This window comes from Hydra vulgaris, chromosome 12, assembly GCF_038396675.1.
Source record: "Hydra vulgaris chromosome 12, alternate assembly HydraT2T_AEP".
Lineage (NCBI taxonomy): Eukaryota > Metazoa > Cnidaria > Hydrozoa > Anthoathecata > Hydridae > Hydra > Hydra vulgaris.
Window position 1 is genome coordinate 65,352,363 of NC_088931.1, and position 14,388 is coordinate 65,366,750.

The 14,388-nt window shown below is 28.0% G+C and overlaps 1 protein-coding gene across 2 annotated transcripts; it reads right to left on the reverse strand.

Annotated features, from left to right (window-relative positions):
• Nucleotides 1-3,598: 3,598 nt before the first annotated feature.
• On the reverse strand, nt 3,599-7,267 carry LOC100206674 (myb-like protein D). 2 transcript variants are annotated; one of them, XM_065814139.1, is made up of 3 exons: nt 6,778-7,071; nt 3,932-4,268; nt 3,599-3,901 (listed from the first exon to the last, which is right to left on the reverse strand). In XM_065814139.1, exons 1-3 carry the CDS (start codon nt 6,944-6,946, stop codon nt 3,730-3,732), a joined length of 678 nt encoding a protein of 225 aa, XP_065670211.1. In that variant the 5' UTR covers nt 6,947-7,071; the 3' UTR covers nt 3,599-3,729. The 2 variants fall into 2 exon arrangements, with proteins under 2 accessions (XP_065670211.1, XP_065670210.1); XM_065814138.1 differs by having other exon boundaries at nt 3,599-4,268; nt 6,778-7,267.
• Nucleotides 7,268-14,388: the final 7,121 nt, after the last annotated feature.

The window sequence follows — 14,388 nt, forward strand, 5'->3', positions numbered from 1 at the left end:
AATAGCAACAACACGTATTTATTAATGTAACTCATGCAAAACGACACGAACTAAAACTGCAAACTTTTTCTTTTTTACGTTAATGAGAGGTGTTAAGTTAAAAATTTAACATACAAATAAATTTAAAAAAATATTTAGCACGCTGTTATTATGTACGTTCCTGAAACCATTACAAACCTAAAAAAAGCATATTTCTAACAATATGACTTTTTAACTAAGAAATACTAATTTTCATGACAAAAAAAACTTAATTTATTTGTATCTTTTTAAATTATACTACTTTAAGTTGTCAAATAAATAGTTAACAAATATTTTGTTTGTTTGCTTTTCTCAACAAAAAAATAAAATTAAATAATTAGCAAGCAAATACAAACAGATCTATTTGGTTCGTGAGATTTTGACAACAAGCAATAACAAAAAAAAAATGCTTTTTTAAAAAGCAACCTTTTTAACATTCTGGTAAACTTTATAATCTTTTCTTTTTTTTTTTCATTTTATATTTGTGGTTTATTTATTTATTTTTTTCTCTTTCATTACTTTAATTCGAAGTGTACAGAGACAGCATGGGAGGAGGGGGATGAGGGGGTTAGAGGGGATTTTGGTAGTTACTTTTTAATCGTAAATAAGTAAAAAAAAGTTGGTTATGTACCTTTTTCAACAAAGAATTCGAATGTTAAAAAAACTCAATTTTTGAAAAAAATGGACTTTTCTCACTCTTAGAAAAAAACACTTCAATTTGTAGCCGAAATATTTCAATGATTTTATTTTTTTTAATTTAATAAAATATTAGATATAGTTTACCTCGTCATCTTGATACTTTTAGTTTATATTTATATGTTAAGTATTAGAGACGAACTTTAAAAAACAAAGTAGTAATAATAGTAATAATGAAAATAGTAATACTAATAAAAATATCAATAATAACAACAACAATAATAATATTGTTAGAGAAAAGAAGAAGAATACTTAAAGATAACAATCAATAGCGAATCAAGATGATAGACAGAAAGAAAAGAGTTAAACCAATTTATCATGATTAGTTCAAGAACTAAACGCAATTAATTTTCATTAAATTGTATATAATAACTTAAACAGACAACAAACTTCTAAACACTTTTAAAAAAGTTAGTTGCGTTTGAGTTTAAACTCAATTTTAGTGTTATTGGCTTTACTGTATTACTTGTACTTTTGCTTAAGGTTACTGTATTACTGCATTATCGCTTAAGGTTACTGTATTACTTGTATTATTGCTTAAGGTTGCTGTATTACTTGCATTATTGCTAAAGGTTACTGTATTACTTGTACTATCGCTTAAGATTACTGTATTATTGCTTAAGATTACTGCATTACTTGATTATCGTTTAAGGTTACTGTATACTTGTATTATCGCTTAAGGTTACTGTATTACTTTTATTATTGCTTAAGGTTACTGTATTACTTGTATTTTTTACTGTATTACTTGTATTGTTTAAGCTATTAAACTGTTACTGTATTATTTACACTGTACTAAAGTGGTGTAAAACTTAAAAAATTAGTATAAGAGAAGGGTATTCGTCTTGAAGCTAATTTTTTTATATTACAAAAAACGGTAGTAGCAATTGAATAATTTTTCTATCTAACTTTGAAAGCGTTTTATTCATGATGTTGTAAAAAAGATTCAGCTAGTACAACCATGAATGCAATGGAAAAGGTTTATTTGACTACAGATTTCATCAAGTATTGGACAAATTACTAACAAAACAAAATTTCTTCCGGTAGCAATCTCTCAGCTAGATATTATTTTACAGTTAATTTATTTTGAGATTAAAACTGCAAATTTATTTAGTTCAGATCAGATGTATTTGTACGCAATATATAAGTACCAGGGGATTTTCATGATAATTAGAAGAAAATTCGAATTTTCCGTTATAAATCAAGGTGATTAATGAATTAACTATTTTGAGGAATGGTACTACAAATACGGATTGAAAAGCAATGATTTACACAAAATAGTTTTGCTTGCAAAGTTCATTACGAGAGTTTATTTTGTAGTTTGATATTAAGGTCTATACTTTGTTTAGCAAATAAAGACAAAAAACAATATAATGAATCTTTTATGACTATTTTAAGACTAAACATAGCTGTATTCAGAGTGCACGATTTGATAACTAGAAACATTTTGTGAAGGATATATTGCCGTATTTCTGCTCAAAATGCGCGTAGTAAAGTTCTAAATTGGAATACTTTGATTTCTTAATCAAAACAGGTTTCTTCTTAATCAAAACAGGTTTATTTTTAATCAAAACAGGTTTCTATTGAAAAAAACCTAGTAAAATAAAAAAAAATTGATTAAAAATGATTTTTATTTTTACTGTGAAAGTTCAAACAGTTTATTCAAAACTTATAATAGAATTAGTATTACCCTGGCAAACTGAAATTCTACAAACATAAAAATTGATAAAAGCTTCAACTGTTATGACGTTCTTTTAATTTATTGATTAAAAATTGATAAATTAAGTATTATTTTTAAGGTTTATGGTTGTTACTAAGTATTTTTAAATTGCACCTAAACTATTTTACAACCCTTTAATTTTATTACTTATTAAGTAAGGAAAGCTTAATAATTCCAATCAAGGAAACTTTAGACTATTTTGTTAAATCACTGAAAGATCATGCTTGCAGCAACTTATCAGATTAGTTTGTATAGTTATTTTTCATTTTAAATCCCATTGAATTAAACATAAAAAACCGTATAACCTATAGCAGCATAGTTTACCCAGCGCAATCAATATAGTATGAACACAAAAGTAGATCACCGAAAAAAAATAATGCAAAAAAGATTTTAAAAAATGGGGCACATGCATTTTTGGGAAACAATTTTCAGAATGCAATAAATTTTTGGTGTCACCCCATCTAGACTTTTACTAATAGCGCCGACGACACGGGTTTTTGGAAGTGAACGGGGAACAATTTTCAATTTCTAAAAAAAGTTTTCTATATCTATTTCCAAATATAAAAAAAAAATTGCTATAGAAAAAAAAAGGAGCAGTAGCAGTTCTGTGGTATTTGCGTTTCTTTCATTTTGGAACTGCACTCCCCAAGCGACGCCACTGCTGCAATGAGTTTCATTAGGGTTGCAATGGCACATAAAAAACTGAAATGTTTCAGTCAAAGTAAGACTTGCTAAAAATGTTTTTTTTTTTTTTTTAAAAAAAAGAAAAGCTGTCGTCATCTATGGTTTAACTGTAATATCTCATTGGCCTAAATGAGAAACTGGGGCTTAGGATCATTTTAGACTTGTTTTAATTTAATTGAAATAGTAGCGAAGCAGTCCAAAAACTGGGGATAAACAATAAGCGATAAAATATTAGCTCAAAACTATCTGACACCCACACACTAATACACACATGTATTGACTTTTTATTAATTTTTTTGATATGTTTAATGTCAATAAATTAATGCCCGTTCACATAAGAGGATTTTTATGCAATGAAATTGCATTCATTGATTTGTATGCAATGAAACTGCGTTATATTTTCTCATCAAAAATTATCTTTGCAAATAAATAGGATAAATTTTTACGAATTATTGGTTTTATGATTAAATTAATGAACCAAAGTTCTCAAATAGATTTTTCTTTTTTAATCTTCTATTGTATTTAAATTTTCCATTTAAAATAAATTTGCAGTGTAAGCTAAACTTGTATTAAAAATACTTTAAAAATATTAAATGTGTATTTTGTCAAAACTTTTACTGTTCTATGCTATTATAACAGGTTTCAACTATTTGCTCATTTGTCTCTTCGCTTGGAACCATTTCAGTTTGTTGGATTTCTTCATTTTGACAGGTTATTATTTCTAAATCGTCATTATCATCATTGTTGCAAGAATTATTCTCGACAGTTGAAGATTCGTTATTACAGGTTTTAACTATTGAAGATTCGTTATTACAGGTCTCAACTGTTGAAGACTCGTTGTTACAAGAGTCATTTTCAACTGGTAAAGATTCGTTGTTACAAAAATTGTTTTCTACTGGGGAAGAACCGTTATTACAGGTCTCAACTAAAGTAGATTCTATAGAACAATTGTTTGGTGTTAACTCAGCTGAATTATTATTTAATACATCTCCATCATCGTTCAGTATATCGTGACTTCCATTTTGACAATGTTCTTTATTGGAAGATTCTCCATTATCAAAGGACTCTTTAGAGATAACATTTTCATTAAAAACTTGTACTTCATTATTTTCTTTTTCAATATCATCATAACATTTTTGGTCATTTATTTCTTCTAAAAACATTTTCTAAATATTTTTAAAACTTAAAATATAAAATAATTAAGACTTACCTTATAAACAAGTCGTAACAATAAAATTCTATAGCATTCGAAGAATGATTTATTACATTATTAACTCGTCTCCCATTTACATACATTATTCAAGTTTAAGAATCATACAAAAAAGTTAAATACGCAGTGGTGTGTTCTTAATCTTCATTTTCGGATTTTTAATACATTCTTTTAATTTTTACTACCTCTTTTTTAATTTTTATATCAAATTTATTTAAATTGTTTTTTATATTTTACCTGATAAGTTTTAACAACCTAAAGTCTTTAATTATTGAGAAAACTACAAATGAGCATTTAGAAAGACAGCGTAAGACCTCTAACATTGAAGTTTTAGCCTTTTAATCTATTAATTTTTACTTAAAATATATTATTAAATATTTTGATTTGAATGCACCCTCCAAAACTAAACATTAATTAAATAAAGATTTGGTCTCAGGAAGATGAATAAAGATTTTGATTTCAGATGACTAATTTCAGAAAAATGAGTTAAGTTGCCAGTCTCATAAAGATGAAGGAAAATATTCTCAAAAATCATATAAATTACAATTCTAAATAAATACTGCATGTGCAATGAACATTAACAAGTACAATTTTTTGTTGAACATAAAGTTCTTTAACAATGAAGTTGAATCATAGATAAAAAGTAAATTTGTGATTTAAAAGAATACATGCTATACTCTATGTTCTTGTACTTTTAAACAATAATTTTTCTGATTTTTACCGATAGCTATTTTAAAAAACTTTTACCAAAAGTCTATTTCAAAACGTTTATTAATAGATATTTCGATCTTTTATTTTTTACTAAAATAAAAAAAAAAAATTTTCTTCAGCAAATTATAATAACATAATAACAGTCAACTTAAATTTGATTTTCAATTTTCTCTTTTTGAAATAATAAATTCTTAGGTTTTTAAAAGCAAATAATATAGTAAGCAACCGATCATTAATGAAAGATCTTTTGTTTTGTGTAGTTTATTTCCCCGTTAAAGGATGTTTACATTACATATACATATATCGAAACTAATGGCTGGAATAAGAAGAAAGCTCATTTTGCCTCATCGCCGAGCCTCATATATTAAAAAAACGCTGTTGCTTTCGAACGGTACCGTCACTTTAATTTTTCCTTTAAGTCACGATAGTGATTTCTGATTGGTTGATTTTTTTTTCTTTTATTTAAAGAATGCATGCCCAAACCAAAATCCTTAATCGATGTATGTGCGTTCTACTGCGCCTATCCCTATATCAGTCGATGTAAGTAAATATTAAAAATCAATGTAACTTTCAATATACAACAATAATAATAACTTTCAATAATAAATAGTTTAAAACATTTTTTTTTTTTTTTTTTTTTTGATTTGAAAACATTTTTCTTAGTGAAGGGACTCGAGCCCGCATCACCTCGGAAGTTAAACCAATGAGATACCACAATGATAAACGTGCAAAGTTAGAATCGCAATTCTTTTTAAGTTCGTACAACTAAAACTTTTAAAATCAACCAATAATATTCTCAGCCGTGACTTAAAATAAACCAATCAAACTTTACTACTGTGTTACTACAGTTGACTTTAAAGATAAAAAAATTAAAGCAACGGTACCGATGCGCTAAGCCACAACGAAAAAAAAATTCTACATAACCCTAACATACAAATATATATAAGAAAATAAATCAGAATTAAAACAGAAATCTTGAGAGTGTTCCCATAGTTTTCTTTTACTTTTTTGTCTCTCCCGAATATACATCTTATATCATTTTTATTTACTTTTTATAAAAGTTCAAATCTTCTTAAAGATTAGTATTAGAAATTTAAACATCAGTTTTGAATAAATCACGAGTTTTGACAAATAAATTTTCATTAGTTTTATTTACTTAAATACTTGATAAAAATTAAGAGAACTCTGACTTTTTAAACTTTTTTCGTTGCCACTATCATGTGAATTGAGCAAAAAATTGTAATGTTTTTGTTTTTTTGTTTGTTTTTTAGATATTTCTTTTAAAACAACATTTTTTTCTTAAACTTTTTTAAAGTTATTTCTTTGTTCTTTACATAGTCCACATATTTTCGCATAAAAGTTTTTATTGATATTTTTATCTTATGTTAGGCAAGATTTAGTCTGAACGTTTTTTAAATAACTTTTTTTAATTTAAAAAAAATTTATTACATAGATTCAAATCTTAATATTATGTAGAAAACGTTTTCAGAGAACGTTTAGTTTTCGTTAACTATGAACAACTCTTTTCTTATAATATCAGTTTAAAAACTGTATTTCTGCTTCGTTAGCTTTTTACACAAGTAGCAAAACCTTGGATCTTGAATATAAGAAAACTTGTTATAAAAATGGCGTCATAATTATGTTACCTAAAACAACCATAAAAATCATATTTGAGAAAAAACTTTAAGGAAATTATAGAAAATCTTTAGGAATTTCTAGAACCTTTATGAAAATGAACTACCTTTTAGTTTTAGAGATTCTGTTTCCAAATTAGCGCAGTTTATTTTTAAAGGTTGTTGTGCCTTCGTGTCAATACTGTCGCGTTGTATATTTGCATCGATATTGATTTCTTTAACGGTTGAGCTGTTTTTTTCAAACTTTGATTTAGGCACGCTGGCTGAACATCCCATTTTTAGAAGCTTGTAGCTCTGCTTGAAAATATCACAAAAAAGCGAAACACGCAAAAAAAATTAAATTTAACTTATAAGTTTATTCTTACTTTTGCAAATGATCTGCACAACTAAACAAAGTACTAATATGTTCGATTACAATAAATGCGTCATTGTAAACTGAGATCGAAATTATCGGTCTATGTTAAACTTGTTTTTTTTTTAAATTCAATTTTTGTTAAAAAAAGTTATTTAAATGTAATAAAATAGTTACGTGCATTTATTATAACGTGTGTATATAACAGTATTCTAACATTCCATCACTTTAGTGGCAGAATCTTTAAATATTATATACAATTTTAAATGAATTTACATATGATTTGCAAGTGTTTTCTCTTGCATATAATTTGCAAAACAAATATTTGTTAGCTTTTTATACTTATCGAAATTTGAGTGCAGTAAAATTTTAGAAGAAAATATAAAACATTTAGTCATTTATGTACGCATAGTAGATTAAAGGTGTGACAATGGTTCAAGAGTGTGCTGAATAATTCTTTTATTCTTTACTTTACATGCGTTTACAAAGAATAATAAACTAAACGTTCATTACCTAAGTTGAGAATGAAACATATTGTTTAGATGATAGCGTTCTTTGTCCTATATATATATATATATATATATATATATATATAGATATATATATATATAGATATATATATATATAGATATATATATATATATCTTATTGAGTGCTCATTTAGTTAATTAGCTTTTCTTGATCGCGTGTTAACTGATAATTCTTCTAAGATATCTACCATTAAAACTAAATCTTCAATAAAATGTGTATTAGCTAAACTTTTAGTCTTTCCTGAATTTGAATCGGACTAGACAAAATGTTTATGCAACGTTGGGTATGTTCGCCACACAGCCAGAGGCAATTTTAGGAAGAGGAGGGGGGGGGGGGGTTTCCTCCCCCAAAGAAGGTGATTTTCAAGTTATAGTCGGTTTTTCGACGTATATAGTCAGGTAGTCGGGTATTTGACAAAATTCAGGTGGGTAAAATTTAATTTTGGGGACCTTTTTTTAAGGAACTAGTCGGTTCTTTTCAAGGATTCAACCCTCCTTCCCCTTATTTTATTTGTAGAATCGCCTCTGCATATAGCAGTAGCTCCTTGTAAGCTACAGGATGCCCAACAAGGTCCAAAAACGCAACCAATTTTTATTATTTCTAAATTTAAATCACTATAAATAATTTCCAACTTAGCTTGGTTTTTATTTGACTGATGATGTGTTGCATATATTTTGTCTAGAAATAGTTGAAAATGATTTACTTGTTTAATTTTGATAATGAAATCATCTAGTACCAATTTCAATCGGTGGTTAAAATAAATGCTATTTGATTGATAATGCTTTAAAAAACAGTTTTTTTAATCTATATTGCTATATGATCGATAATTTTAGTTGTAGTGCATCTGGAATGTCAACAATTTCCTGTATTAGCACTTTTCTTCTTGTAATTCCAAAGCTGCTTTTATATCAAACAATGGTCTGTTTCGTTTAACAAGAATATAAACTGTGTTAAAATTTTTTATAGTAATGTTAATTGCTTTAAAATTAAATATTTTAATTACATTTGATAAAAGTTGCTTGTTAAATTGATTAACTGTTTCTTGAATTTTTAAATGTGAACATGAAGTGGAATATTCTTTAATTTTTTTAGTTCCATCAGCAATTGTCGAACATGAAATCCACTCATTTGATACGTGAATATGTTTTTTGTTTTCTATTCCTAAAGTTTCAATTTTTAAACAGTCTTTGCAGATTTGTAAACTTATTAATTAAACTTTTACCACAAACCATTGTTCTGTGAACAAGCTTACTCGTTTTTCTGTCCAACAATCTGGTAGTTGACAATTGTGTATTGTGCGTGATTCCAAAGGGGTGGTACATTTTAAACTGTTTTTTGAAATTTTAACCTGGACTTTTACCAGTGATTTTGAATTTAGAACGAACTTTACATCCGCCACAAGACATTGGAAGTTCAAGTAATGGATTGCACAAGTGTTGCGCAAAGTTGTTTTTTCAAACTGTTGTTTTTTCTTAATTGGGTTCACACAATTTATTTGACAATCACTAAGGAATAATTCTACAAAAATTTATTAATTTACGACTTATTGTACTTATCCCACAAGAGATTTGTTTTAAAACTCCACAGATATTGGTTAACATAATTCAGTTTAGTTACTCTTATTCCAATACATTTCTAACATTATAATATCGATACTTTCGTTCCATTATGAATTTAATATTGTGAAATTGCATTTAAGGAAGTCATTAAGTCTTAATTCTCTTGAGACTACAATAGTTCTTAAAAACATGCCGCAACGTTAATAAGTTTAATTTGCAACGTTTTAAATGAACCTTATTCTGTATTATTTTAATGTTGCAAAGTATATATCTAAACGTATAGTCAATAACAGCGCTCAAGCTTCAGTCTTGTATTAAACCACGATAATGGCTCCCATACTAAAGAAGATTGGTAGACCTAGTAAAAGTTTTGGAACTAGTGTATCTATTGATACAGAAGAGTCAGTACTTAGATCAGTAAAAAAACGTTCACTACATTCGATACATATTCCAGCTGTTGCTATAAACAAAAATATTGCCGATAAAAAATATAGACGTACTTCTCGTTTAAATCATTGGGTTATTGGTTTTTCATTAAAAAAATTTAAAGGAGGAAAGCTACCATTGAATAGAGCTATATTGCAAAATTATTTTTTTGAGAGAAAAAACAATCCTAGAAAAGAAACAAGGCTCATTGCAAATCATCTAATTAGCAAAATTATTGAAAACTTTTGATTACCTGCTCGTATTCCAACGAAGCATAACAAGAAGATCAGATTGTCCGTTTGGTAAAAGAATATGAGACATTGAAAAAATTCCTGAAAGCAGAAGACAAGAAAGAAAAGTAAAGCAAAAAGCTACATCTTTTACAATTAAACTGGACAGTCTGTTTGATATATCACATACAGACACTTACACATTGCTGAAACACTCTGGTAACGACGAGTGGCTTATTGACTGGGAATTTCTAAAAAGCCAACGAAAGTTTCCTCAAGTGGGCTCAATGGCAGGAGTTGACAAAATACTTGCTGAAAAAGAACGACAACGCTACATCAAACTACTGTATCAGGAAAGAAAGAAAAGAAAGTAATTGCTTTATAATAAGAAACAGCAACTCAAATGTTTAACCATTAATGATAATAATGAAGTCAACGAGGGTGACAAATTTTCTTCAAATATTACGGAAGAAGATGAAAGAGATAAAAGTTTTTTAGTGAAAAAGAAAAAAAAACATTATTGCAAATCAGCGATAACGATGAAAATTTCAAAAAGGGAACTGTTAAAAGAAACGTGTACAGTTGCTGGTGGATCCGGTATTAGTGAAAGACAACAGCTACTTATTTTGGGAAAGATTTTAGCATAAGGTGGAGCAGCTTTAAATAATGTTACACTTTCTAAATCATCAGTTCATAGAGCAAGATTAGCTAACAGAATTGAAGAAGCTAAATTAATTGAAGAAACTTGGATTCCACCTGAATATTTGGAAATTTATTGGGAAAAACTTTCAAGCTTGCTACTGGAAAAAAGAAAGAGCGACATGCTGTGTATGCAGGGCCACCTCCTAAATTGCTAGGTACTCCTAAAATTGTTGATGGAACTGGTTAAACGCAATGTTGTTCAGTGATGAAACTAGTTGATAAATGGCAATTAAAGCATCTGTTGTTACACTTGTCTATGATACAACATCTGCAAACTGTGGAGTGTATAATGGAGCTACAATTCTAATTGAGAAGCAAATTGGTTGTTCTCTACTCCGACTTGAATGTAGACATCATATTCCAGAGCTCTTTATAAAAGCAACATCCAATGCTATTTGTGGTCCGAATCAATCACCAAGAGTTCAGTTGTTTGAAAGGTTCATAGAAGGATTTCATAACCTTAATAAGAATATAAAAGAACTTAGAGTGTGGGACTAGCCTCATGATCAAATTAGTTTTTTATTTCAACAAGCACTTGAAGTAAAGAAATGGGCAATGGATTGCTTGGAGAGAAAAACATTTCATCGTGAGGACTATTGCAAACTAGTGGAGCTTACTCTATTTTTTTAATGAGCTTACTCATTCGGTATGCTGGTTCTGATCATCATGCAAGGTGGATGTCAAAAGCCATTTATTATACAAAAATATTCCTACTATCTCGTACTTTTGAACTTACTGATGAAGAAGCAAGAAAGGTTTAGAGGATGGCTGAGTACATTTGTCTTTTTTACGCGAAGTACTTTCTTCAATCTGCTGTTACTTCTGCTGCTCCAGCTTATGACCTGCATTTCTTTTATTTAATGAGGAAATTTAAATCAATCGACCTTGAAAGTGAAGAGGAAACCATCAAGTCTTTTGAAAGACACCTTGGATACTTATCTGAGGAGCTAGTAGTCTTTTCCTTGTTCAAAAACTCTGTGAGTTATGCAGAAAAGACTATGATGGGTCAGAAACTTATAAACTTACCAAGACCTAAAGTATTTACTCCATATAAACCGAAGACTCCGATTATTATTTGGCGCGATGAAGAAAAACCTTTTTTATTGTCTTTTATTGGCAAAAAGTCATAGTAGTTTTTTCATTTGTTAAAATTAAACAGACCCCAAGAATGGCTAAACGTTCCTTCAGAACATTGGAACAAATTCGAGGACTTTAGCGCCGCAAAAAAATTTGTATGCAATCTTTCTTATGTCAACGATATTGCAGAGCGAGGTATCAAGCTTATAGGAGACATCAAAGACAAATGTTTTGATCCAGAAGAGAGAGAACAACTTGCTCAAGTTGTGGAAAAGCATCGAAACAGCTTTAAAGATGCATATTTCTCAAAGAAATCACTTGAAATTAATTTTCAACAAACAAACAAATAAAATTTCAGTGACGTTATTAATTGTATATTTATTAATATTTCAATAAATCTTTTGTGGGATATGTACAAATAGTCGTAAATTAATAAAATTTTGTATAATTGTTTTCTAATGGTTAATAATCAAATTGTGTAAAACCCACTAGGTAACTATAACAATTAGTGGATAAAAAAAATGCGCAACACCTGCGCAATCCGTTATTCTAACTTTCAATGTTTTGTGGGAGATCTGAAAGTGTCCTAAATTTAAAATTTTTTGTGTTTAGGGTTTTTAGATCAAATTTTATTACTGGTAAAAACCCCAATTAAAATTTCAAAAAAAAGTTTATCGGACCACCCTAGTGATTCCAATGATTGTAGATGATGCTGATGAACATAAAGTTGATGTTTTATTTGAAGTAAAAATAGAAACAGTATATTTTATTTATCAAGAAAATTGGTCTGTGGAATGTGAAATGTTACAAGATTTTCGGATTTTAAATTTTTTACAGATCTTTTCTGTCACATGAACAATTTAAATGTTAAAAAAAAATGTTTTAAAAAAACTCAACTTATTGAATATATAAAGTGCCGTCTTAAAAGTTTAATTATGCAAATCAGCTGGCTAAAATTAACATTTAAATTTGATGGATCAAAGCAAATTGATGGCATGAATTTGGTTTGAATCATTGCTGTAAAAAAAGTCAAACTTAGGAATTATAAAGATTTGAAAACTTTATGACAAATATTTAAAAAAAGATTTTTATAAAAAAGAGAGATTTTGAGACGTTTTAATTGAAAAATATTTAGAGTTTTATTATACCATCTAATGTGGACTGGTCCATCTAATGTGGACCATCTAATGTGGACTGTGAAGTAGTGAAACCTGAGCAGAACTAGGAGTTAGATTGACATACTAAATTAAAATCCAATTTAATAATCAACTTTTTTCTATAATGAAACTAAGAACAAAACTGTATTAGAAATAGACAGATTGAAAGAAAAAGACAGATGAAAATCTCAGTGTTCGATTAAGAACAAACGCTTCTATTTAATTTGAACTGTTATTAAACCTATCGAAGCAATCACATTGATAATATAAAAATTAACATCAAATAATTTAGTCTACATATTTATGCTATTTTTTGTGATATATAATCTTGTAATATATAAGCAGCCGTAGCGCATTGGTTACAGTTCTGGCTCAGAACCAAGAGGTCGTTGGTAAGGAGGTTTGTAAGGAAGAAGGCGCGAACTTCCTAATTGAATGCATTTCCACGGAGCTCTATGATAAGACCGTAAGGACTTCTGGGAGCACTTTAATGACCACACATACTCACACACACACAAATTTTCCTGACAAGAAAAGTATATATGTAGCCATTGTGTTTATAAGTGGCAAAGAATAGCGTAATTCTATTTTAGTTTATGATCAATATATAATCTAATGATCTGTTTCTGCACACATGTGGTTCACATAATTGTCACTTAATTTAGTATAATATTTATCTAAATATGCGAAAAACTATGATGCTATCATATGAAACATAAATATAAATTCATTATTTTGCCGCGTTTTAAACTTTAATTACTTTTTAAGTTACAAAAATAATAAATTAGAAATAGGTTGACAGAGAAACATCTTAGTGCACGACTAAGAATACAATTTGATTTGAACTGTCTAAAGCACAGTTTGATTTGAAACTAATTCCAGCTATCACATCGACAATATAAAAATTAACATCTAATAAAATTAATTACCTTAAGTATTAATTAGTAGGTGGTGATTAGTTTTTATTTGAATACTAATTTTGTTTGACATTGGTTATGACAATTAAGTTACAATTTCATGTCACATGTCATTATTACGTGTCACAATCTTATTATTGCTTGTGATTCAGTTTCAAATTTACTTTTTTAGTTTTAAATTGTGTTTATAATTCTCTAAATTGTTGTAAATGTTTTTCTGTTTTAAAGTTCTCTTTGGCATTTATAAATTTGTTTTGCGTAAATTTAATAAAATGGTTTATATTTGCTTTTGTTATATTTAAAATTTATCGTTTTTATTATAAATATTTAACATATAGTTTTTGATTAATGATTTGTATCTACGTTCAACAGCTCTTTATTTATTTTTTTACTATTTAAGCAATTAAAAATACCTCATATTTGCTCAGTTAGCGAGGTGCCTAAAATGTTGATCCTAAACCTTGGTACGACCAACGAATTTTAAAAGCTTATAACATTCATTTCTTTTTAAATAGAGCATTCTTTATTCAATATCTTTTTGTTAACTAGTTTTTAGCAAATACATTTTAGTATAAAATTCAAAAGAAATTTGTTCCGTGATTTTTAACTGATTTACGTAAGCTTATCATTTTCACCAGCAAACCTCTTCATAGATTGAGACAAATAGTTTCGAAATCAGATTTCAAAATATATCTCAAACAAAATCATAGCAACAGCGTTTCACCAAGAACTACGTGAAAATTCTTTTGTTCAAAGCTTTTATATTA